The sequence below is a fragment of the Desmodus rotundus genome, chromosome 10, assembly GCF_022682495.2.
Source record: "Desmodus rotundus isolate HL8 chromosome 10, HLdesRot8A.1, whole genome shotgun sequence".
NCBI classification, from domain to species: domain Eukaryota; kingdom Metazoa; phylum Chordata; class Mammalia; order Chiroptera; family Phyllostomidae; genus Desmodus; species Desmodus rotundus.
In genome coordinates, this window is record NC_071396.1 from 76468512 (window position 1) to 76495544 (window position 27033).

The window sequence follows — 27033 nt, forward strand, 5'->3', positions numbered from 1 at the left end:
ACCTTCTCTGTGAATCCTCTCCAACCCACAATGAATACTGAAGCATTCATTGTCCGTAGCTGTCATTTGGCAATCAATCATGCATTTTTATGGGATCGAAGTGTTGTATTATTGTTTAATGTCGCTCTGTGAATGTGACATCTCTCCAGGTATAATCTCACAGAGTTTTTTCTTTCTCCCACAGGACTTTAGGAGTTTTCTGGGCAGTTAATAAACATTTGTTGGTTGCTTGAAACAGCTACTTGTAAAATAGACTTAATTAATTTCAATAATGAAGACTAAAGACTTTATTTCTCTTCCCTTTAGCAACCAAAGAATCTGCTGATTCCACGTGTTTAGTTAGTGCAAATTCTAGAATAGCCTCATCTCTGCTGAGCATTGATAAGTTTATCAACAGAAATGAAAGGAAGCAAAAACTGGAGCTAAATCCTCTAACAATCGTGCTTATTCCATTTCACCAGCAAAACGCCATTACCCCATTCAAGAACTCACCATGAAATGACATAGGACTATATCCTGGTTTTGGCAAAACATATTTTTCCTACTAATAATATTTACAAAGTGCAAACTATAAAATGTGTCAATATTGTACATTTCCTTCTCCTTTTTTAAGAAGCACATAGTTAGTGGCATCAGGTACATACCTTCACTGTAGACGCACAACCATCAAAATTGTTAACCCACAAACTCCGTACTAGCCTGCAGTTCTATCCCATGCTGAAAAAACATCCTTGTCCCCCAGGCTGCTTTCTCTAAAAATTGAGTGTTGTCTGAGACTATTCATTTCCCTCTGGCATCCAGGGCAGGGAATAAGGGTCATTAGCATTTTTCACTCTCTCCAGCACAGCTTCCTAAGTGTTATCCCTGCTCCCACAGGTAAACTGTTCTCCTCTGGTGTCTCCGACCATCCCACTATCACAAATCTCTAAACTTCCTACCAATGGCATCTACCGACTTCTGGGTTACAATCTGTACATTTTCGGAAGACTCTACATCTGCTCACACTCTTCCACCCCACCCCAACCCTTGACGTCTTGCTGGGTAATCTTTTATCTTTTTATTTTTTTTAATTTTTCATCCTCACCCCAGGACAATTTTTCATTGCTTTTGAGAGAGGAAGAGAAAGAGAAGAACATCAGTGTGATTGAGAAGCATCAATCGGTTACTTCCCATATGTGCCGGGATGGGGGATTGTCCATGCCCAAACCAAGGACTGGACTCGCAACCTAGATACGTGCCCTGACCAGGAATTGAACCTGCAACCCTTCTTTTGTGGGACAACACTCCAACTGAGCCACACCAGCCAGTGCTTGCTGGGTAATCTTAAGGTCCATGTGGATCACCCAGCTAATATCCTGGCTTTTTATCCTAGGCTGTTAAGTTTCCCAACTTCAACCTCACCTCCTCAGCACACCTTCACTGTGCCTTCCTCTGATTTGGGAATGACCTGCATGTACTCTGCTCCACCTCTAAAACTCTCAAATAGCCCTAGCGTGCGAGTTCACGCTCTCTTTCTCTCTCTCTCTGAGGTTAAATTCACATGACATAAAATTAACCATTTTAAAGTGTGAAATCAGTGGCCTTGAGTAGACTCACAATGTTGTGCAGCTATGACCTATATCAAGTTCCAGGTTTCACAACCCCAAAGGAAAAGCCCCTTGCCCATAAGTAGTCACTCTTCATTTGTCCCCTGTGCACCCAATTACCTGGCAAACACCAATCTGCTTTCTGTCTTTATGGATTTACCTGTTCTGCATTTTTCACATAAAGTGAATTACACAATATGTGCCTTTTGCGTCTGGCTTTTTTCACTTAGCATAATGTTTTGAGGTTTATCCACATTGTAGCATGTGTCAGTACTTTATTCCTATATTAGTTTTCTTAGGTTACCATAACAAAATACCACAGACTGAGTGGTTTCAACATCAGGAATGTATTATCTCACAGTTCTGGAGGCAGGAAGTCCAAGATCGAGGTGCTGATGGGATTAGTTCCCTTTGAGACCTCTCCCGTACACATGCAGATGGCGGTCTTCTTGCCTGCCCCTTCCCATGGTTGTCCTTCTGTGCGTGCACAGGCACCTGGGAACTCTTCCTCTTCTGTGTGGACAAGTCATATTGGATTAGGGCCCCATTCTAATCCATTTAACTTAGACTCCTCTTTAAAGACCTTATCTCCGAATACTGTAGCATTCAGAGGTACAGGGGGTTGGGATTTCACTACATCAATTTGAGGGGTATATACCACATTTTTATACCACATTTTGTTTATCCATTTATTTACGGATGGACATTTGGGCCGTCTCCACCTGTTGGCTGTTGTGAATGGTGGCTCTATGAACATTCAGGCACTAGTATCTGGTTGACTGCCTGTTTTCAGTTCCCTACGGTACATACCAAGCAGTGGAAGTGCTGGATCATATGGTAATTCTACGTTTAATTTTTTTAAAGAGCCGCTAATTGTCTTCCACAGCACCTCCACTATTTTACATTTTCACTAGCTATGTACAAAGGTTCCAATTTCTCCACATCCTCACCAACATTTAGCCCATAATCTCACAGCTCTATATCCATGATGCCATTTCTCCCACTGAATTTCTTTGTTCCAATTTTATCAAAATTTCTTGTCCTTTAACTCCCTAAATTCTCCCTAAAAGACATCTCCATTTTCATTTTCTTCCAAAGCCAGTATAAAGCATATAATTCATTGTGTGACAAATTTCAGTTTCCTGATCTATAAAATAGAGCTAGCAATATCCCTCAGAATTGTCTTAAGAATTGAATGAGCTAATATATTTGAAGTGTTTAATACAACACAATAAGCATTAAATAAATGGTAGCTATGATGATGACTATTAAATTTCTATTTCAGCCCCTATTTATGTCTCATGCCCTCCAAGCCCCCTGTTAGCCATTGTCAACTGTATCCTTTCAGTTCCCTCATTCACAGATATTTATTGAGTGCCCATTGTATGTCAGACACCATACGAGGCATTGCTTACCACAGTGAGCAAAATAAACATGTTCCCCGCTCTCATGGAGAAAAAAGAAAATAGGCAAATAAATGTGTATTTACAAATTTTGATAGCTGTCTGCTCCACAGGCCACTTACAGGTAACATATCCAAAATTAAGATGATCTTCATCTTTCCTCCAAACCAGGTCTTCAGACACCACCATCCACCCAGTCAGCCGACTGAAAGCAGAAGTTCTCTCAGCTCCTTGATCTCCATTGAGGTGCCTTGCCTCCCCTTCTGCCCTACCCCCGCCTGGTACTACCAACATCAGGCACCGAAACCAAAGAACAAAATCTTGGTAATAGAGTTGGAATATACAAAGTCATCTTAAATAAATGTTAAAAGTTTCTGAAACTTGAAATTAGACTGAGAGTATTAACACATCTAAAGAATGTGTCAGTGGAATTTCAGACAGCCCTCATCATCAATCACCTGGCAGGTTTTCAGTCTCCAATCTTACCCTTCAATTCACCCTTCACACAGCTGTCAGAATTATCTTTCTAGTAAGCAAATCTGAAAACATTGTTCTCCTTTTTATGATTCTTAATTATCTAAACTCTGAAGTCCTTAGCATTAAAATCTCTTGGGTCCAGCCCTCCCCTACACTCCTAACCCGGTCTTTTACTTTGCCCTGTTGAGCCCTAGGTTTGCCCGTGCCAAACGACTGGCCCCTTTCCGGTGTGTGCTGCACACAGCTCCCCCGTGTGTGTGGATGCACCCTCTTGCCCTACTGCTCGTCTCGCTGATGTCTGCTGGTCTTGCGAGACTGAGATCAGCGTCATCTAGTTTAAGGAGACTTTTCTGAATATCTGGGTATGTACCCAAACGCAGGTCCGGCTGCCTGCTGCTTTGAAAGCCAATACTTGAGAGACAGGGGCTGGTGTAAGGAAAGTGGTTTATTTTCAGGTGCCGGCCACCTGGAAGATGGGCGAACTCTTGTATCAAAGCCCATCTTAACATCTCAGTGCAGGAAGAGGTTTACATAAGGAGGGAGAGGGGAACAAAACAAAGAGATAAGGGAGGGAGTTGGAAAGTTCTCCAAGTGCAGACGAGCACAGTCCATTTTGATAAGGCAAGTGGTGGTCTGGTGTGTGTCATCCTGGATTCACATCATCCCAGTTTTAGGTCATCGTAGCTCCATGGTCAAAGGGCAGCAAATCACCTGGAGCGAGGATGCATGAAGGTTGGAGTATGTATCTTTTGAAGTTAGCTCCTAGGACTCTCATACAAATGTGCTGTTCATCTACAAGCTACATATTAGAGTTTGCATTTACAGAAACAATGTCAAAAGAATCGCGAGGTGGGTTACAATTTCCCACTGTTACAGGTAGATCTGACCTCTCCCTCCTTTACATTCCCATGTGTTTCTATCATAGCATTTTTAACACTTAAGTGTACTTGGTTTATGAGGTGTCAGTCCTCAAGGTACATGAGACCTATTTTTATTCATATTCATCACTCCAATGTTAGGCACTTAAGAAAGCACTCAATAAAATTTGCTGAATAAATAATCTAAAATGAATATCCAGATTTTTAGTTCTACATTCAAATTCTTGTCCTTTCCTGGTACGTCTCCCTAATGGAGACGTATTTGACACATTTTTTGTTAGGCACTGCATTTCACCCCTTCTTTCTGATCTGCTCTTTTCCTTTCAATCTTTTTCTTTAGAAATTCTTGGTTCATCTGGTTGGAGGCTCCAAGTACAAATTGCCAGTTTTAAAAAGAGTCACAGGGGTGTAAAGTACAGCATAGGGAATGCAGTCAGTAATATTGTAGTAACTATATTTGGTGTCAGATGGGCACTAGAGATATCAGGGGAATCACTTTGTAAGGTAAATAAATGTCTAATCACTATTTTGTACAACTGTAATAGGATATTGTATGTCAACTGCAATTGAAAGATAAATTTAAAAATATGTATGGCAAACAAAAACACCCCCACGAAACAAACAAACAAAAAATAATAAAAGGCTTAAATAACATCTCTTGGTTGATCTTTCCTGTTTCTACAGAAGTGAGAGTCCATTTAACTTCTGGTTAAAACCATTTGTCCTCAATTATTTATATCTTTCAACAGCGATTGCAATCCTTTAAACACTAAAAAGGAATACAATTCCCACACCTTCACAAATATAGACAACATTTGCGAAGCTTAAGTCTTTATGTATCCCATTGTATAGCTATAGTTTTGCCTTATTTTAGTTTTGAGTTTTTGGAAGATCCTGGACATTACCTGGAATTGGAAGGATTGTGTGTTAATGAAAATCATCAAGGTCAGTATATCAGGGGTCTCAAGCGTGGGATCCTGCTCAGAGCTGCAATTTAGGGAGAAGAGTTATTGAGTACTTATTTGCAGAATGTCCAAATAGTTGGCATACATACAGTCTAGTAAAGCCAGTCTCCAGACCCAGAATGCCTGGGTTCACTACTTATTTGCTGTATAGTTTGGAGCCAATTTTTCCCCCTGTGCCTCAATTTCATTACGGGTAAACGGGATGAACGAATAGACTTAACCTCTCAGGATTATTTTGAGGACCGACGAGTTAATACAGTACTTTGAGCAGTGATTGAGTACGTAAGTGAAACGTAATGCTTAGATATTATTATCCACTCAATGAGAATCTCCCTACAAAATACCGAATCAAAATTTTTATTAGGCAGTCCTATTTATGCTCTATGTTATATAACGCATTTTACAAATTTCCACATTCCATGCCCCGCCTCCGAAGGACAAACTGCAGGAACGAAGTCCGATGGTCTTCCTCAACCTCCCTCGGCTCTCTAAACCCGCCATCGCAGTTTAGAATTGATCTGGGAAAAAATGAGCGAACGTAGGACCTTCGTTTGCTTGTTTATTTATAGCCTTCGCGATCCAACTCAGATAACTGCATCCAGCGGGTGTCTCGCCCAGCGGTCGGGAGCAGAAGGGGAAGACCGCGCGCGGTCAGGGCAGGGCTTGGCCGGAGAAGTAACCACACCCAGCCTCCGCCCTGCCCAGCACAGTGGCCACTACGAGCAGCCTGGCGCCCGGAGCCCCGAGCCGGGTGCAACGGCCGGAAGTGCAACCTCCAGAAACGGGCAGAGGTGACTTCAGGCGGAGCCCAGGGCTATGGCCAATTAGAAGCGACGGTCCTAGCGAAGAAAGCGGAAGAGAAAAGGTTTAGTTCCGGACGCGGCGGCAGCCGCCGCCATCTGTCACCTCGGCTCCGGCTCCGGCTCCAGCCCGAGCCCCCAGTCACCCCTGCCCGGCCTCCTGTCTCCAGGGCGGAGGCTGCTTCCCGGTCCTGTCATCTCTCTGCTCTGTTCTGGTCACTGGTTTCTTTCCCCACATGGATCTGGTCGGAGTATCATCCCCTGAACCAGGGCCGGCAGCGGCCTGGGGACCCAACAAGGTGAGGGACGATCGGGGCAAATGTACCTCCCGTGGTCACCTGGGCTGGTTCTGTCGGAGAGCCCGGAGAGGATGGCAGGTGCCTAGGCGGACCGGCAGGCTACTCGGGAAGTTCTGGGCGAGACCCCGGCGACCCCGGCAAGGGGGGACGGGCGGCAGGGCCGCAGGGGTGGGGGTAGGCGAGGCGGGGAGGGGGCCCAGGCGGCCAGAGACGTGGGGTCTCTCTCGAGGTCGGCCCCCTTGCTGTCTGAAGCTCCATAGCGTGTCTGTGGGCAGGACTCGCTCAGAGACAGGGGCGTTGGCGGGGAGGCAGGCACGGGCTTGTTTTGGACGCGCCGAGTGAGTCAGCCCAGTGACACAGGAAGCCCGACCGGCGACAGCTGTTTGCTTGACTTGACAAGTGTGGTTATCCTGCTTAGGCAATTTCTTGTTTTTTAAGTAGTAAAAGATAAGTGCAGGAGCACCTACTCTCTACCCTAATGGTAGAGGCTAATAGTGAGGTGCACTCGACATACTGTAAAACTGTTAGGAATGTTTGTCAGCCTGGGGCTGTAATATTTAAGCTTTTTCATACAACGGCTAACTCTTACGTTTATTTCTTATTTCACATTTGGCTTCTGGATTTCAGTCTGCTCCTTTTCGTGATACTTTCACTAGAGGGATGAAAAGATTTTCATGCGTTTTACTGAGGGTTTACTTGAAAATAAGAGTGCTTCAGCTGGGATTTTGTAGTCTTCACATTAAAGTTGTGAAGGAATCCGACTTTTTTAGCTTCATAATTGTTCTTTAAAGGCCAACACAGAACAGTTTATTTGTTTGTTTTTTTCGTGTAAAAGGTCACTTGTCAATCTTACTGGATCTTCAGGCCAGATCTTAACAGTAAAAGGGGAAAATAATTAGCTACTAAGTAAAGGGAAATTAATTTTATGAAAGTTCTCATACAACTGTGGGGAGAATCTAAGGTATTCCATTGGCAATTGTGGTTACATCTACATGTTATTTTGTGTATTTTTTTCTATGAAAGTCTGTTTTCAAGTCCAAGATCAGTAGACATGAAAGGACGAAATCAGTAGACAGTAATTAATATATATACTACATGTTAAATTCCTCCAGTTAAGGACCTACAATAACTCGTGAAAATGTCAAATGAAATGAACTTTGCTCAGATTACCTAACCTGAGAACAAATTTTACTTACAAAACTAATTAGTTTTACTTATAAAACTAATTTTAATTACAAATTTTAATTCAGTAATAAAATGCTTGATATCAGTCATATTTTCATTTAAGTATACATCATATACATCATCAAATTTTATTTTTATCATTCAACAACAACAAAAATCTCCTAGGTTTATTGATATTCTATTGGGAAGATAGCATTTTGCAGGCAAAAAATTAGAAAGATGCTGCAAGTTTTATTTAATCCTTTCCTTCTCTAACTTTTTGGAAGACCAAAGTGATTATAGAAGCATACATGAAGGAGGTGGAGTTTTGAGGAAGGTCTTGAAAAATGGAAAGAATGATAAAGGCCAGCAATTCTCAAGACTTTTCAGTCAGAACTTCTTTACACTCAAAAATCATTGAGGACCTCAGAGAGCTTTTGTTTATATTGGTTATTGCTATTGATATTTGTAACATCAGAAATGAAAACTATGTCTAAAATTTAAAGTTAAAAAATACTTTAGTGTTGTTTTATAGACCCAGATAACACTTTCCAGAGACTCTTGTCTTGAGAAGTGAAATTACCCACTCCAGTATTCTGTCTAGACTGTATCTTCTAGCTGCACGGGTTGACGAGGGGCCTTCCTGTGCGTTATGGTTCTCTTGATTTGCTTCAAGTTGAGGACTGGATTTTTATGTGTCCCCTTTGTATTTGCTGTTTTTTCTTTTCCATGATTCTTTCCCCATAGTCGTCTGCAATACAAGCTTTAAAAAAAGAAAAGTGGGTTGGGCAGCTAGGGATGCAGCTTTAGGAGCTGGAAGGAAAAGGAGCCGATTTCCCTCTAATCTGCAGCCAGCCAGGTCTGGGAGAATGTGGCAGTAAGAGAAGAACTCCGAGGAGCCAAGTTCAGTGGTGCCAGAGGAGAGGAAAACAGGGTGTGTCGCAGGGTTCTTTAGCAAAAGGGAAAGAATGGATCAGAGAGCTGGTTATAGGCTTGAAGTCATTTACAGCAGAATAACTAACGGGAAAGGACTGTGTGGAGTTTCCAGTCTTGATACGATGGCGAGTTTATGTTGATGAAGGGAATAGTGGGAAGTGATGTTTGACAGCAAAGACAGAGATTATCTTCTAAGGTTTATTACTATTTTAACATGTAATAAAGTTTCTCTGATTACAAAGAGTGTCTGATTTACTGAAGAGAGATGCAAAGTGATGACAGAGGATTCTCCTACATAAACTCCATGGTGCCCATTCCCACGAGGAGCCCCGGTAAATTTTCAAAACCCAGCCTTCAGGTGGTAAACCCCGTGTGCCTATGGTGGGTTGTCCCCCACAGCTGGAAAGTGTTACGGAGGGCTTTTGACTGCTGGTTTGAAGAGTTTGGATGTCATCAAAGTATGGGAGTTGGCAGCCTTTCGAAGTCTTTATTTACTCTCATGCGAGGGAGGTGGCCCAGTTGAGCTACAGGGAAGAGGTACAGGGAAGTACAGCTCTAGTCTTAAGTCTCTGAGGAACGAGAACAGTGGGATTGGGCAGGGTGCCTTGGTGCCTGCTGAGCTCTCTACATTTCCCTTTCTGATTCAGTTTATTTTGGGAGTAGGTAAATTTGTGCCTCAAAATTACACAGTTACTGCCTATCATTTTTGCCTCTTCTAAGTAATTATCAGCTAATCTTTTACGTTCGTGGAATTAATTGACCTTGGTAAAAGGCAAGAAACACGAGAACTGGGTAGGCAAAGGGGCCAACTTCAAGATGGAAAAGGGACGTTAGTAGGGGTGTACAAAGGCACCAGACTTCTATAGCCTAGGGATAACCTGACAGTTTCATGAAATACCTACAGTGTTTCCTTTTGGCACACATGCGGTAAGTGCTTGAACGCCTCTTTCTGTCTGAAGCTCTCTGCTGGGCTCTGATAGTGAGAAGACCCTGCCTTTCAAGAGGCTAGTGGCTGTATTGTGGTTGGTACGGTAACTCTAATAGAGTGACTGGTCCTGCTCAAACAGTACACCGTGGTATGGAAACACAAAGGAAAGGACAGAAATTGAGACAGCCTTAAGGAGGAGGTGTAATTTAATTGGGGGAAATAGATGAGGAAGAAAAAGTATCAAGAGAGAAGAGCATGCGTGAAGGTGTGGAAGGGTGAAAGTATGCTGTGTTTGGTGTATAATTGTGCTGCTTGAACATAAGGTAATGAGGGTTATTGGGACCGGAAAGTTAAATTAGGTCAAGTTGTGAAGGGCATTTATTGCTGAGGAATTTGGATTTTAGACTACAGGCAGTCCAGCACTTTGCTTCTTAAATCCCAAGCCAAGATGATTAGGGAAGCAGTACAGCAAAATGCTAAGAGTGCAGTCTCGTAAGTCTTACTGCCTTGGTTCAAATCTCAGCACTTCCATCTACAAAAAACACATTTCTGTGTCTCAGTTTCTAAATCTATGAAATAGGGATGATATTGCAAGTGCTCAATTATTGTGTGACTTAAGTAATCTATATAAGTTTTGTATAGTTAGCCAAGTGACTCAAATATAGCAAGTTGCTGTCTTTTATCTTACTATTAGTCATTGCAGTATGTGATTGACGATGCTAAGTTAGAGAATACAGTCATTTGCCCTTTGGGACCTGGATTTTGAAACTGATCAGACCAAGCATTTCCGGGCAGCGTTATGTCTTCTACCTGGGGGATTTAGGAGGAAGTCAGCAGAGTCTTGTGGCCAAAAAATTAGCTATATTCTCCAGATTACAGACAGCTTCAAGATTCCAGCCCTCAAAATCCTCACCAGGAGAGTGCTCAGTTGCTCATAAGATCTGAGCGAATGAAGTCACACCAGACCTTGAGGAAGCCTTCCTGTTCTTTCCAGGTCAGTCTGCAGTAGGCTAGTTTAGGTATGTGCTGGGAACTCGGTGCACCTCATCCATGTCAGGGTGAGTCTCAATTACACTTGGTTCTGATTCACTTAGGGATAGTTGTCATTTATCACACTTACCACCCTAACAGCCTGAACCAGGTAAGTTCCTGAACCTCAAGTGCTATGGACCCTGAACTAGCGTCTCTTGCCTAGCTGTCTCTCAGAGTCTCACCAACAAGCCCTTAGGCCAGCCAGAGATCCATTACTGGCTAACCGTGATGAAACAGTTTTGTTTGACTAAAACAATATCATATACTGGATTCTAAATTAGACACTCGGTGGTAGTTGAGGAATGAGTTTGGACTTTATCGTAAAGGCCGTGGGAAACGTTAGAACAGTGACAGAGCTTTAAGTAAGGAACCTGGACCGTTCAAATCTGCATTGTAGAAAAACCGTTGTGCTGTGGTGTGCTGACTGGAAACCAGTAGGACGGGAAGCAGAGGGATTAGTAGGAGGCACTTACAAGTCGCTTGGGGATGGGAGGGTGACACCTTGGGGTAGAATCTTGGAAGGGGAGCCGGGCATGCTCACGAGAGATTTAGACATCTTACTCAATGTTGATGGCCCTAATCACTAGACTAGCAAGTGTAAGCATTTGCTGCTGCTAAGTAAAGCTTTCTCCCTCAAAAATTAAGAATTTTTTTTTTGTATTTCAAGGGGGCCAAGATATTGATATCATCGAGGAAGGCTGACTGGATAGCCACCTGAGAAGAATTTCACAGAGTATCACTTTGCTGTAGCTTTTTTGTTTTGTCATTATTTTTGTTTTAGCATGTTTTGAGAGAGACTGACACACACATTTTACATGTAAAAGGCCTACTTCATCCATTAGAATAAGGTATAACTTCTGAGTGGGCTTTGAATTGTGCCAGTTGGTTTAGTCTATTCCTATTAAGAGAATCTTCATTGGAAGCCAAGTTATAAACAAGGTTGCTTGGGGAATTATGGAATCGGAACAAAGGGCATTACATGAAATCATTGGCTAGTGGGGTGATGCTTTGAGAGCCTGCTGGTTCCCTTCCACTAGAAGGTCACACTTATCAAACAAGTTAGAAAGTGCTTTGGATTGTTTTAGTTTACACTTACCCTTGGTTAGATTTGAGCTGGGAGATATTTTTACTTTGGGTCGATTTAACAGGTTTGATTCTCAAAAGTTAACCTTACTTCTAAGTTTGGAAGACATTTTAATTTCAATATTATGAATTGAGTTCTTTTTTTTTTTTTTTTTTAAATAGTGTCCATGGGCTACCCCCCAAAATACAATATCTTGTTCTTTGGCTGATGTAATGAGTGAACAGTTGGCTAAAGAGTTGCAATTAGAAGAAGAAGCTGCCACTTTTCCTAAAGTTGCGTAAGTAAAATTCACAAAGTGTCTAGTTTGTCTAGCAGCTTATTATAACAGAGTTTTAGGGTTTGATTAGTGATTGTCATCACAAATGATTAAGAAATACATTTAGAAAAGCAGTGCAGTAGAAAGAGCACCTTACTGGGAGTCTACTGATGTTTGAGTTTTGGTCTTAATTCTGTGATGAGTTTTCAGTATTATCTTGGGCAAAACTCTCTGTTTCTTTATGTTTTAGTTATTGCAACAGTCAAACCAAATGGTCTCCAAAGTATCAAATAGTCTTTTAAACAGATGTCGTAGGTTATCTTTCTGTATAGATGTTATCTCTCCTTTGACTAGAACACAGAAGAAATGAATTCTGGGTCATAGTGTGGATTTTATTACAGACCCTTTAGCTTTCTCTCACAGCTTTCTTAACCCCAGTTGGTGCTCTCACAGGTTTTGTCATTAATCAGAGGGCAGCTGGGCAGGAGAACGTGCTTTGGTAAAGTTTTTTCCATTGTTTCTTCAGTACAATTTTTAATGGTGAAAAAGCACATCCTACTCTCATAATTGGTAGCATCTGTTTCCATAAGCACAGCATATTAGTTTATATTGCTTTATTTTGAATAGTGTTGCTGAAGGACCATTTATTACTGGAGAAAACACTGATACTTCCAGCGACCTAATGCTGGCTCAGATGCTACAGATGGAATTTGACAGAGAATATGATGCACAGCTTAGGCGTGAAGAAAAAAAATTCAATGGAGATAGCAAAGGTACTATGACCTTATTGTGACAACCGCGTTGGGTGGTAGAAAATGCTTGCGAAGCGCTCCTGAATAAGTCTTCAACTATTTTTGCCTTTTAAGTTTCAATTTCCTTTGAAAATTATCGAAAAGTGCATCCTTATGAAGACAGTGATAGCTCTGAAGATGAGGTTGACTGGCAGGATACCCGTGATGATCCCTATAGACCAGGTATCAGTGATTTTATTTGATGGGGACATAGGAAGACTAAGTTTTCCAGTGAATCCTTATATTTTATATTTATCTTTGGGTCACATCTGGTAATTTACTGTTAGATTTGGTTATCTTTTTAGACAATATTGAATTCAGCAATTTAGTCTTTGTTATTTTTACATACTTGGCTTGTCTTAATTGCCTTCAGCAAAACCAGTTCCTACTCCCAGAAAGGGTTTCATTGGAAAAGGAAAAGACATCACCACCAAACATGATGAAGTAGTGTGTGGGAGAAAGAATACAGCCAGAATGGAAAATGTAAGTTATAGAAAGCGTTATCTCTGAATTGAGAGTTATATTATAATAAGTGAAAAACATGGGATTTTAAAGACAATATCCTAAATGTTTAAAAATATCCTTTGTCCTTTCTAAAGATGTTTTTAGATGATAATATGGCAATGTCATGAAAACTCTTAGCCAATAATGAGAATATAATGTACCGCAGAATAAAATTCTATAATATTAAGAAAAATTTTGATTTATATTGATTCTAAAATTAAGAAGTTGTTCTCAGGAAGGTAACATTTATTTTTCAGCATATTTTCATAAAATAGCACCCTACCCAATGATAGATAACAATGGTGATTGGGGGATAGGTGTGGGAGACAGAAATATTTTCTACTATTATCCCCTTTTATACTTTTAAAACCTTTTTACATTGTGCCTGAACTTATTCCTGAAAAATCAGAAATAAAATGTAATTTAAAAAAAAAAATAGGAGAAAAAGGGAAAAATAACATTTTTTCTTTTCCATAAATATTTTGGTCGATATAATACATTTAGACTTGAGCCCTGGCTGGTGTGGCTCAGTGGATTGAGTGCTGGCCTGTGAACGAAAGGGTTGCTGGTTCGATTCCCAGTCAGGGCACATGCCTGGGTTATAGGCCAGGTCCCCAGTAGGGGCATATGAGAGGCAACCACACGTTGATCTTTCTCTCCCTCTCTTTCCTCCTCCCTTCCCCTCTGTCTAAAAATAAATAAATTTAACAAAAAACATTTAGACTTGAGAATACAAATACTTGTTAAGTAAACATATTATTAAATTCTAGAAAGTCTAGATCTGACTCTAGAACACTCCTTTCCAATAGAACATCTGTGATAATAGAAATGTTTTCTATCTATGCTAATATTTTAGCCATGTTTGACAATTGAAATATAACTGAGGAACTGAATTATTTATTTTATAGTATTTTAATTAACTTTACTTTAAAATCCTCATGTGGCGAGTGGCTACTATATTGGACAGTGCAGCTCTAGAACGTAATTGTCCTAGAGTGGACGTAGCTTGCTATGTGAACCCACGCCTCAAATAATTAATTATGAAATTATATTTCTGTGGTAAGATTTGGTGTAATCTGCAAAATATAATGTCCTTTGTCTTATGTAAAGCAAGGTACAAACCGTATGCTGAAATACCTTAGTTTTTAGATGTGATTGAATGTCTTCTGTGCAGAGAAGAGAAAAAACCTCTTCCTTTTGGTTACAGTTTTTAAATAGCCTTGCTCTCCTTCCTGTTGGGTTTATTAATGAGTAATTTTATCTTTTTTCTGTAATACTTATGGGTTCTGCTTCCATAGCCTGATCATTTATTGAGTAGGAAACCTGTTTCAAATAAAGACTGATCTCATTTTTTTGTTTTTACTGGCCCATTTTAAAGTATTCAGATGCTAATTCTTCATTTTGGCAGTTTGCACCTGGGTTTCAGGTAGGAGATGGAATTGGAATGGATTTAAAACTATCAAACCATGTTTTCAATGCTTTAAAACAACATGCCTACTCAGAAGAACGTCGAAGTGCCCGCCTCCACGAGAAAAAAGAACATTCTACTGCAGTAAGTAATCCTACATTTTTTCCTGTTTGATATTTCGTTCATGAGATTGGTTTTTCAAAGTAAAGATGCAAATAAAACCCAAGTAGCTTTGCTTATTAGACTTTTCAGATTTAATGTAATGGTTATTAATTACTTATTTAAAACTGTTATTTCAGTGGTCATAATCTGAACTGTATAGTTTACATTGCATATGAATGTTCTAAGATTTTAAAGGAATTATGGCATATTAATAATAATTTGTAAGGCTCTAATATTTTACATTAATGAAGACAGTGTCTAGTATCTTGAGAGTAAAGTAATTTTTAAACCTTTAGAAAAACAAACTAATGGTAAGTACACTGGGAAAGCTGTTCAAACTTTGGAGATAAGATTTTGACTAAGCTAATGTTGGACGTTAATGATTCTTTTAGATATCCATTTCCAAGGACATTAGAGTTAAAGTTACAGGAATGAATTGTATCTTGACACTACTCTTAAGAGCCTATTACAAGTAAATCATAAAGGTTTAAAAAGTGTATATTTGACTGTTTAATATGAGGAAGTGTAATGTGGTGAACATTTTTATTTATGGTGCTTATCTCTTGCAGGAAAAAGCAGTCGATCCTAAAACACGTTTACTTATGTATAAAATGGTCAACTCTGGAATGCTGGAGACAATCACTGGCTGCGTTAGTACAGGGAAGGAATCTGTTGTCTTTCATGCCTATGGAGGGAGGTAAATGAGCAAAACACAGCACCATCATGTTAGCAAAGGCTTAGCCCCTTCTCTCCAACATGGATGGATTTACACAAAGTCAAAGTTAATGCTGCATGGAAAGCAGATCAATTTGAAAAGTGTTGACTGTAGAAAATCTAGACAGCATGAGAATGTAGAAAGAAAAACACAATCATCTTAATCCCACCCTCCGGAGGTAACCATTAATTTTGTGTGGACCCCTTTAATCTTTTTTCTGTGCGTGTATGAATACTTCCTACTTTATTGTAATCATACTATATCATACAGGCAGGTGTAAGTATTAGAGCAAAATCTGAATCTGGGTTTGTCTCAAAACCCAAGTGTTTCCACTGTGGGGCCTTTTGGTACCAGGTCTAAGGAAACACGCTTAGATCAGCCCCTGACATCTCCAATCCTTACTTTAAGAAAAACTGGTTTTAAATAAAGCTTACATTATTTAAGAAAACATCTCTTAGAGATCTCATGCTGTTTATTTATTTTTAATTTAATCTTAATTTATTATTTTTTTCTTACTCATAAGTTTAAGGCCATTATCATTTTGTATTTTTTTCCATTACCATTTAGCCCCCTTATACCTCCTCCCCCCACAGTCACCACACTGTTGTCCATGTCCATGAGTCTTTTTACCTTTTTTCTTGATCCTCCACCTGGAGCACCCCCCGCCCCCATAGTTGTCATCTTGCTCTCTATGAGTCTCTATTTTGCTTACTAGTTCAGTTTGTTCATTAGAGTCTACATACGAGTGAGAGATCTTCTGCTATGTAGATCTTACCCACTTCACTTTTTTTTACAAGGGTTTGATGAATAAAAAACTTCATGAGGAAGAAAAACATTTTTCAAAGTAGAGCCTGTTTAGAGAATGTGCCAGAAATATGAAATCATCTGATTACTTACCATTGAAGTCACAGCAAGGCTTACTAGAAAAAGAAAAGGATTACAAATGACTGTTAGGATAAAATAGTTCAACATTTTCCAAGCTATGTGATCTGGAGCGAGTTACTTAACCTCATTTGTAAATTGACCCTTGCCTCATAGGACTTTTGTGGGGATAAATGAGGTCATACTTGACATTACTTGGTATGTTAATCTTAACAAACATTTATTCTTCCTTACTTTAAGCTTTGTTGCCCTCTTTCCAAGTTTAATTCAAGGGTTCCCTAAGACCCGGCAAATATAACCGAATGGCACACATTATTTAAAATGAAAAGATTACTCATGGTAGAAATTAAAACTTTACAGAAAGGATTAAAATGGAAAGTAGCCTTCATCTTAACCAACTCTTGCCCACAAATCTTTTTTTTTTTTTAAAGAGCCACTATTAACAATTCTAACTCTAGTGTTCCAGAAATTTTTATGCATATATCCCTCATTTTGTTTATGTTATAATCCCTCATAAGAGAGATTATACTCTATGTCCAGGGCCTTGGTTTCTCAGTAATATAGCTTAGATCCTTCTATATGACTGGCTTACATCACCCAATTTTTGTGGTAGTGCATTCTGTTGTGTGAATATACAGGAATATCCTTGTACATTTACCTTGATATGCTTTTGCCAATGTATCCTATGCTAAATTCCTAACAATGAAATTGATGGGGGCAAAAACAATATGCACTTTTTGTTCCTTTTGGTTAAGTAGTGGAAGGCATCGCTGAATGGAAAGTACTAGATTTGCTCACTGTTTGGGCCTCTGAACTGGCTATGTAGCAAGCAGTGTTTCTTGATTTCTTTTATTTATTAAAAATTAAAAAAAAATTGTATATCGTACCAAGGCTACATAACAAATTAGCACAGGGTTAGCAGCTAAAAAAAAACACCCATGTACTATACAGAAAATTATATATGAAATTTTAAAAATAGATGCTTATGTATGTGGATGCCTGTGTATGGGTCTTTTTTAAAAGGCTAGAAAGATGCTGTTCATGATGGTGATCGCCTCTGGAGAGGCGGAATAACGAATGAAACTACCTGGGGTAGTAACCAAAGGGGACTTCAGCTTTATCTGTAATGTTTAATTCTTTAAAAAAATAATTGAAGGGCTGAGAATGGAGAATTGAAGCTTAGGAGTGAGATTTAGAAGATACATGTTTGGAGGTAATAGGATATAAAACCATACAAGCAAACCAGAAGTTGGTAAGGAGGACCTTAAAAACTAGGCAGAGAGATGTGTAACTTTAAGAAACCAGGAAGTTTTTTTAGTAGGAGAACGACAAGGTGAATATTGTAAATTGGGATCTATCCTAGAGACCTTCCAAGTAAGGAATCTCTTCAGTGCTGTTTCCGATAGGGATTCATCTCCCGTATGGCTAAACTAGTCCAGTGACAGTGAGCCTATCAGCTCAAAATCCAAAGATGTATATAACATCTTTAAATTATTGGGAATTTGTTTTCTTGATAGAATCTCTAGTCTGTCTCCCTGAAAATTGACTCATTGATTCACCAAGTATTTGTGGGGCTAGCATGTGCCAGGTAATCTTCCAGGAACTGGGGATACAGCAGTGAATGGTACAAGGAAGGTCCCTGCTCTCATAGAATGTGCTTCCTCCCCACCCCAACACCCTTGCAAGACAATAATAAATAACAAAAAATATCAGATATGTGCTGTGGTAGTTAAAATAGGGTGATGTCATAGTAACTGGCTGACTACTCTTTATTAGTAGGACAGTGAAGGCTTCTCGGATGGTGACATTTAAACTAAGATTTGAATGACACGTCTAGGATACAGAATAAAGATCGGGTGGAAGAACATTCTAGACTACAGGACAGCTGGTGCTTATAATGCCTTAAGACAGGTACAAGCCTGGTATCTTTGAGAGACTAGGAAAGCCAGTACTCTGGAGCACAGTGTGTGAAGGAGAACGAGGAGCTAGAGAAGTAAGCAGAGGGTAGACTCTACGAGGCCAGGGCAAGGAGCCTGCTATTTATTTAAGTGTAGTGTGAATGAACCAGAGCGGTGATATGTGTGTTTTCAAAATACTACTTAGACTGCTATATGGAAAATGAATTCTAGCAGGGCAAGAGAAGAAGCTGTACAATCAGTTTAAAAAGTTACTGTAATAGTTTAAATGAGAGATAACAGTGGTTTGAACTAAGGCGGTGGTAGTGAAAATAAAGAAAAGGAGACCATTTGTATGTGTCTGAAAGTACGAGTCAATAATATGTGCTGGTGGATTGGATGTGGGGTGTGAGAGGACAGATTCTTGGCTAGTAGAGCCGGATGGTGCCCCTTAGGCAAGAGTCAGGGAGGGTAGGCTGAAGGTGCAGTTATCAAGGATTTTGTTTTGGACAGTTAACTTGGAGATTCCTGCTAGACATCCAAGTGGTGTCAAGTAGGGATTGTGTAAATTGGCCTGAAGTTCTGGAGAAAGTCAGAACTGAGGACAAATGTAGGAGTTATCCGTATAGAGAGGGCATTTAAGGCCATGGGGCTAAATGAAATTCCCCTGGAAGAGAAGGCAGTTACTTAGAACTAGTTGGAGTACTCGAATCATCTGCGGCTGACTGGAGGAGGAGGGGTCAGCAGGGAAATATGGTTCAGAGGGAGGGGGTTGGGAGTTTGAGTTAGATTCTGCCATCTGGAAATATAGTTCCTTTCCTTTCCAGATTAATACTCCTTCAGATATTTAAAGCGAAATATTGTCTCTTCCTCCATCCTCCATTTCATTCCACGGCCACCACCATGATTCAGACTTGTTCAGTGGCTCACTATTGTGGGACCATTGCCTTAGCAGGCTAAGCAGGCCCCACACCTCCTGCTGCTTTTGCTCCCTGTGGTCCTGACATTGTCATTGACTTGCTGTCATGAGTCTGTCAAGCCCTTGGTGATTCCTGCTACCTTTGGGAATACATCCAGGCTTCTCACCCGGGCAGTCAGGGCTCTCTACAAACCTGCCTCCATCCCGTTCTTCAGCTCTAACTTCAGCTCTAATTTCTCCTCTTCAGCCAAGTCTGAACTGTAGTGTTTGCTTCTCAGACAGGTCCTGTAGTTTCCCACCTCTCCTGTTAACACTGTGAATGTACTTGTTCATATTCTACGCATTGTCCTGGTTCTGTTTCAGATGTCACCTGTGCCATGCGGCCTTTCCTAACCTTTCCAACCAAAGGGACCTGTTCTATTCACATATCTCCTTTTTATTCTACCCTGGCCCTCCTTGCGTGCTCACAGGGCAGGGACCCCTTCGCTCATTTCACTGCTAGCAGTGAAAGAGACAACTTTAAAAAACTGTTCTGTTTTGTTGCTTTTGTTCAATTTTGCCCCTGAGCCATCCCAGGTAGACTACAGCCTATTTGAAAGTATGATGTCTTCATTGTTCCTTGAGTTTCATTCCATAGTCAGTAAGTGAAGATTATATTACGGATTGTTGAAAACTGGTTGACAGTTTATTTGCAAGCGTGTTTAAAAAACCAAAACCTAAGGTTATATGAAGACTTAAAACTTGAAAGCTTAAAAAAAAGAAGCCCAAAACAAGACTTGTCATTCTCAGAGGAGGAAGATCTACTCATGTATCACAGAATCTTTATTTGAAATTGTTTTCCTTGTGACCTGGCAACTTATACTGACTTAATTTTCTTTCTTCCATTTAGCATGGAAGATGAAAAGGAATGTAGTAAACCTATACCTACAGAATGTGCCATCAAGGTGTTTAAAACCACCCTTAATGAGTTTAAGAATCGTGACAAATATATTAAAGATGACTTCAGGTTTAAAGATCGCTTCAGTAAATTAAATCCACGTAAGATCATCCGAATGTGGGCAGAAAAAGAAATGCACAATCTCACAAGGTAAGGAAAATCGTTGTGCTAAAAGTAATCTTGAGTAATTAATTGTCTTTTTGTATTAGGCCTATTAGCCAAGCAAAAAATCTATGCTTTCTTTGAAATTGTAGAAATTATGGGAGGCCTTGAAATTCCAGTGTTTGATAAGGCTTTTTATAAGAAACATTTTTATGCATATAAGTATGAATTTATATTTTTAGGCTAAATAAGCCATTTTCTCTTTTATTTTCTTGGTAAAGTTGCTGGGAAATGAAGTCATTAATGGAGTCATTAATCTTGCTCATTAATAAACCTTCTTATATCTTACTCTTATTAAAAGCTTAATTTTAGTTAATTTTTTTCTAAAGATGTTTGCTTTCGAATGTAATGTCCATATTTATTAGTAGCAGAATTCTTCTACTTAGTAGTACTTCTAGAATAGAACAGAATAATAGGAAATAGAATAATTTCCTAAGAGGTCTTGCTGGCCTCCAGTGTCTTCTGTACTAATGAGATCTCACCTCTGCCTTTCTGAAAATTTTTCAACAGCCCCTGTAGTCTTTAGTGTCAAGTTCAAAGTCCTTTTGTGATGTAGAGCCTACCTGTCACTGTAGCCTCTCCCACATTTCCCTTCTATTTAGGATCCAGCTGTGTTGATTTGTATACATTCCTCAAATGGACTGTGCTCTTGAATGCCCACGTGCGTTTCCACAAGCTGCTTCCAACCTTAGAGTAGTATTTCCCCACCCTGTCTTAATCTGGCTAGGTCCCAGCTGCCCAGTTTTTCTAAGCCTTCCTTGATGTTCCCCACCTCTGCCAGCGCATGCACCAGCCTGCACTGTAATCGTCTCCTCGCCAGTCTGCATTCCTGCATCTCCAGGGTAGAACGTGCCAGATCGTTGCAGGCCCTTGTTAGATAGTTTCTGAGTACGTAAAACATTCTCTCCTTTTGATCTTTACATTCTTAATAATTTCCTTCTGCATAGAATGCAGAAAGCTGGGATTCCTTGTCCAGAAGTCGTGCTACTTAAGAAACACATTTTAGTTATGTCTTTTATTGGCCATGATCAAGTTCCAGCCCCCAAACTGAAAGAAGTAAAGCTCAGTAATGAAGAAATGAAAGAAGCCTACTATCAAACCCTTCGTGTAAGTTGTGCCTTCGAAAGCATTCACACCAACTTTTACAGATATTTCCTCTAAACTTAAAAAGGTTTCCTAAACTAGTATTACTTTATGGTGATACAATAATAAGAACAAACTGGAGTTTGTGAAGGAATGTTAACTTTGAATCAGAGTTGTCTTCATACCACTGTGTGTGTGTCTTGAGTCACTTTAGAAAAATAAACTTATGAAGCAAGTGAAGCCTCAATTGTTAGCATCAGTGACACAGGGGCGTGACACTATTATTCACAAAACTTTATTAAATAATATTCGACATTACTACATTTAGCAGTTACAGTGCCTAATTGATTTTTATGTTTTCTCAAATGATACTGCTAACTGCAAAGGAATTATCTTTCTTGTTGGGAAATTCAGGGGAAGCACATTTGGACTCATTGTGAGAAAGTGCAGCTGAAAACCTAATATGGCAAGGAGTGGTTTCTCCATCTGTGCGGGTGTTAGAGTTGGAAGGCGCATGTCAGGAATCATGAGGAAGCCATTTATGGTCTAGGACAGCTACTGAATTCAGCTGAGGTCTTTCTAGCTTAAGAAAATGCTACCAATATTGTTATTTTTCTGTATTGTTTTAACTGAATAGTGGAGAAACATGCTTTTTACAGTCTCTGCATGGAGCTCTTTATATCATTCAGCAAATACAGGAGTGTTACACAAGTTAGTTTTTAAAATATATTTACTGATTTTGGAGAGAGGAAGGGAGTGAGAGAAGGAGAGAAACATCATTGCAATGAGAAGCACATCGATTGGTTGCCTCCCATACATGCCCCCACTGGGGATGAAACCTGCAGCCTAGGTGTGTGCTCCGACTGGGAATCACACTCCCAGCCTTTTGGTGTATGGGACGATGCTCCAACCAACTGAGCCACCCAGCCAGGGCACAAATTAATCTTCCAAGATACAGCTAGGGAGGCAATCCAACTTTCTTTGCCTCCAATATGATAACATTCAGAGGAAAATCAGATTACTATTCTGGCTTTTTTGGTGGTGAGGTGGCTGGGAAAGAGATGAAATTGTGATGTACTTTTTCTATTGGATTCAGGCTGGTAAACAAACATTAACACTGACATCTACTATAAGGCTAGGGCTCACCATCCATAAGGAATATATAAATACCAATATCTCTTCTCCTATGTCTGGCAGGAAGTACTTTTTAACCTTGGAAATATATCCATGCCATAGAGGTCTCAAGAAGCCATTTGCCCTTTTATGAAGGGTAAGCCTAAGTGTCCTGATTAGTGACCATGTACACATGACTGCTTTCTTACTCATGTAGAGTCCAGGTGTGCCCCTTGGCCTCCAGATCTCATTGTTCCCACACGGACGAGGAGTTAGAGTGTCACACACTCATCCCCTCCATCATCTCATTCTTTCACCACCCTACCTTGAAAAAAAACCTGGTCCTAGACTGTACAGAGAGGAAGTGAGCTCTTTATTTAACCTAGTCTTGATTTTCTGGGTACTGTCGGTTAGCCTAGACATTTTAGTTGTACTGATAACCTAGAGCTGTCTCTTCACTTCCTAAATGTCTGCTTCGCCTCCTCGCAGTTGATGCAGCAGTTATATAACGAGTGCACACTCGTACATGCCGACCTCAGCGAATATAACATGCTGTGGCATGCTGGGAAGGTAAGGAGCGCACTTGGTTAATGTTCAGATTAAGTGACCCGATGCACATTACTGAAGGTTAATCACTGCATGCTCTGTATTTAAATAGGTTTGGCTGATCGATGTCAGTCAGTCTGTAGAACCAACCCATCCGCATGGCCTGGAGTTCTTGTTCCGTGACTGTAGGAATGTCTCACAGGTAGGCATGCAGGATGTTCTTAGAAACTGAAGGAAGGATTTGGTTACTGGCTGCCTTCAAGATAAAGATACAAAGATCAATTTGTCAGATTTTATTTTTAGCAAGAATTTAATTTTATGCCTCACATTTGGGCCATTGAATTAAATTTCCAATAAAGTAAGTTTTTATTTTGGCTCCAAACATTTACATAGCCCAGTAGACATTTATGATACGCACAATGCTTGAAGTCAGGCTGCATGTAGGGAGCCTGCGTGCTTGCTGTCATTGTTATTACCATGAGAAGCACAGTAGTCTTACCGGTACGTTGTCTGACCAGTGTTCTGTGAGGCAGAGTGCACACATCAGGGAAGGGAGAACTTAGTAATCCCAGAGTTGGGTGGTTTGCTGTTTCCAAAGGAAACGAATTGTTAGCAACAGGTTTCAGATAGTAATCATCTTTCTGAATGATAGAGTAACTTCATACTAGAACTAACTTCTGTGCCTGCTTGACAGTTTTAATTCATGGGATTTAGTGAATATTTTGAGTCTACATATTCAAAGTGTGCCAAGCAATTTTATAAACCACTCATTTTTACAGCTTTAGAAGGTGCACACTTAATCCAGCTGTAGACTCTGACAAACTTAACTCAGAAGACAGTGGATGTGTAAGAGAGAACAAAGAGCAAGTAGAACCTGAGCACAGTTAAAGTTGAAGTGGGAAAACCTGTGGTCTAAACGTGGTGGGAGGAATTCAGTGGGCTTACGCTTACAAGTATACTATTCCCTGGTTTTACAGTACCTCGCTAATATCGCTTACTAACTTTCTTATATTTCTTTATTAGTTTTTCCAGAAAGGAGGAGTAAAGGAAGCTCTTAGTGAACGAGAACTCTTCAATGCTGTTTCAGGTTTAAATATCTCAGCAGATAATGAAGCTGATTTCTTAGCTGAGGTAAGTTTAACTGTTCTTCTCCTTGCTGGTAATGGAGTACTGAATATTATGGATAACTGAAACCCAGAGCTAATTTTATCCTTCCCTCCCATCAAAAACAAAATTAATTTGAGATTGTTCTTTTCTTGAGATAGTTTTGGTCCTTTCTAGGCTTAAACCTTAAGATAGACATAGCGAAACATTTCTTTGAGGAGCTCACAGTTTGGTTGAGATGGACAAACAACACATTTTCAGTATACTGTTATTTCTCCTATTTTATGCAGTTAACTGTTTGAACACCCTGGGTGATATGAAAATTGGTAACACGTGGTCCCTGCTTGTAACTGAACACAGAAAATTTGCAGTGGCCATTCTTAGAAATACCGGGTCATTACAACATGGATCTATGGAACCATAAAAAAATCTCCCTCCAGAGAAAACAGCTTAAAATTGAACAAAAACTAAGAAGTGAAACCGCAGCCAATTATTTCCAACAATATACCAAAGCAGAGAACAATTACAGAATTTGTTCCAGAACTCCCTTGTACGACTTGAACTTGGTGAGCTGGAGTCTAAGGCCAGAAGAGAAATACTAGAAAGATGGTAAATCTAGGTTCTAGCTCAGTACAGCTGCTCAGTCAGTAGGAAAATCCTTTCTTCTGTTCGCTGGAAGCTTTATAGAGTACACAGTAAGACATAGCAATTGCTAGTTTGATAAAGATAACTAAATATTGACCCTGGTGACATATTCAAGTAAAAAACACACTTGTATGTGTCATGTTGTAATATCTGTATGTGACACACTGTAGCCTGTGTCACATACTGTAAGTCTAATTCAAGGCCAGCATCATTAGGAGTGACCTTGTTTTAAGAGAGTAAGCATACTAGCTCAATCTAAAGTATGATTTCTAGGAAATAGTATTTTGACAAATGGATTCCATTTTAAATGGTATTAATTTTGTAGATAGAAGCTTTGGAGAAAATGAGTGAAGATCATGTTCAGAAGAATGGAAGGAAAGCTGCTTCATTTTTGAAAGATGATGGAGGTCCGTCAGTCCCATGTGATGAATAGCAGTACCAGCATCCACTGCTTCCAGTGTTAACACAGCGGCGATCTCCGGCTGCCAATGCCAAATGAAGTTCTGGGTGGCTGGGAAATACCAAAACGTGAGGCGTGTACAACGGTGCTCTGTGCTTTTTTCCCCTTGTAACCCATATGCCGGAGTGTGGAATTTTTAGCTCGGCATCAAGGGAATAAAATGTCACTACCTCTCATCTTACGAATCTTATATACCTTGTGAACAGGATAATACAATTCTTTAACAGCTACAGGTTATCCGATCGAAATCAACCTGATTTTACAGAATTCATGGTATAAAATGTTTTGATGAGAATTTTTAAAACTTAGGTAGTATTTCCAAATATGGGAGGAAAGGACAGAAGTGTTTACACGGGAGGCTTTGATTACAACACATTTGCTCTGATCACCTCCCTGCTTTGTGTTCATCTTTCCGCAGTTCATCGGCCTGAAATTAGCCCTTCTCAGTTCTTTTTCCAGATTGTCACCATGATTCTCAAGGAAGGTATCTAATTTTAGTAGGTGTTATAAATGGAAATCTGGTTTCAGAATGGTTGATGGAAATAGACATAAGCAAAATACTTTTTATTGGTGCATCATGAATATAAACTGAATTCTTCTTTTCCGTGGTCATATCCAAGAAAAGGCACTGTAAGTTTCTGAGAGGTAAATATATAAGATCTTAACCATCCAAATTTTTTAAATTTAACTTTCCGCATTTCCACATTTAGGTGAAATGGATAGAATGTCACTCATGGTGCGGTTGCTCTGCATTTATAATGAAAATAAATTACGTGGAAGGGCAGAATAAAAGGCTTAACCTTGTTTGACATATTTTAATGAAGTCGGTGAAACAAAGTTCAGTTTACATTTCACTCAAGCTATATACTTACTGATTTATTTTGAGAGAAATATAGCAAGCTAATTAGAAATATTTAATTGGCAAACGATGAACACTAGCCTTGAAACAAGTTGGCTACCAAATTAATTAACTAATTTAAACTATCTGACCTCACTTTTAACAATTTTTAGTACTGGCTGGATGCCACTTCTTAAATAAAGCAAGCACTGTACTAGAAAAGTACATTGGCTCTGTTAGGATTAAAATTCATTAAGTATGATGTAATCATTCCTCCTATTAATTTCAGATTGGAACCACTGGAGACCCAATCTGGTAACAGAAAGTAAAAATGTAAACATTATTTACACTTGAAAGCTTCTCCTTTAACATTATTTAAAAATGCCAAATATGTTCTTTCTAGAAAAATATTTATTTTTGTTTCTGTTGTATAACCTTTAACTGCATTTTAGAGAAGTGTGATTTGGAGTAGATACTTAAATTACATTTCTAAATGTCTACTACTCTGAAACAAAGATTTCAACGACTGGTGATTATTGGCTTTACAGAAATTTCAGAGATCTAATTTTTAAAAACCATTAACCATTAAAACATTTTTTTGTTGTGTTTTCTGACATACTCTGCCTGTCGAAGAGCAGCGAGCCATTGCTGTATGGCATTCTTGGAGTGTGCTGTGAACACGCTTTTTCAGAAATTAAAAATGAAGAGATCATTTTAAAATTGGTTCTTTGTGTGGTTTCTTCCTGTTCTCATATTAACTGATGTCCTGGCACGTAGTTACTCCTGCATAAAATGAAGCAGTAGCATCATTTTAAGCAGCTTTCTCCCTTCAACTTCTCTCATTTAGATTTTACTTTCAAATGACCAACTTAACATTACAAATAGGTTTTCCCCTTCCTATAGGTCAGAGGGTAAATTTTCCACAAAGTGAAAAAGAAAGTGGGAAACAGTTCGCTAGAGAATAAATACATTCCCTGGCCGGTAGCTCAGTTGGTTAGGGCATCATCATAATACACCAAGGGTGCAGTTTTGATCCCTGGTCAGGGCACATACAAGAATCA

At 39.6% G+C, this 27033-nt stretch overlaps 1 protein-coding gene and 1 long non-coding RNA gene across 2 annotated transcripts; one reads left to right on the forward strand and one right to left on the reverse strand.

Annotated features, from left to right (window-relative positions):
* Positions 1-3905: 3905 nt before the first annotated feature.
* LOC128779384 (uncharacterized) lies at positions 3906-6885 on the reverse strand. Its single transcript, XR_008425293.1, has 3 exons — positions 6448-6885; positions 5855-6148; positions 3906-4177 (listed from the first exon to the last, which is right to left on the reverse strand). It is a non-coding gene; the product is annotated as an uncharacterized lncRNA (long non-coding RNA).
* Positions 6168-26695, forward strand: RIOK3 (RIO kinase 3). Its single transcript, XM_024580250.3, has 13 exons — positions 6168-6408; positions 11714-11829; positions 12436-12581; positions 12675-12782; positions 12973-13082; positions 14512-14655; positions 15243-15370; positions 19974-20171; positions 21131-21290; positions 22869-22949; positions 23038-23127; positions 23949-24056; positions 25000-26695. The coding sequence occupies exons 1-13, from the start codon at positions 6346-6348 to the stop codon at positions 25105-25107; spliced, it is 1560 nt and encodes a 519-aa protein (XP_024436018.2). The 5' UTR covers positions 6168-6345; the 3' UTR covers positions 25108-26695.
* The last annotated feature ends 338 nt before the right edge of the window (positions 26696-27033 follow it).

Excerpts from the sequence above, each read along its gene's own strand:
- RIOK3 (XM_024580250.3), top strand. The coding sequence starts at position 6,346 with ATGGATCTGGTCGGAGTATCATCCCCTGAACCAGGGCCGGCAGCGGCC. Across the intron at positions 14,656-15,242 it reads AAAAAGAACATTCTACTGCA|GAAAAAGCAGTCGATCCTAA; the intron begins GTAAGTAATCCT and ends TATCTCTTGCAG. Across the intron at positions 24,057-24,999 it reads AAGCTGATTTCTTAGCTGAG|ATAGAAGCTTTGGAGAAAAT; the intron begins GTAAGTTTAACT and ends TTAATTTTGTAG.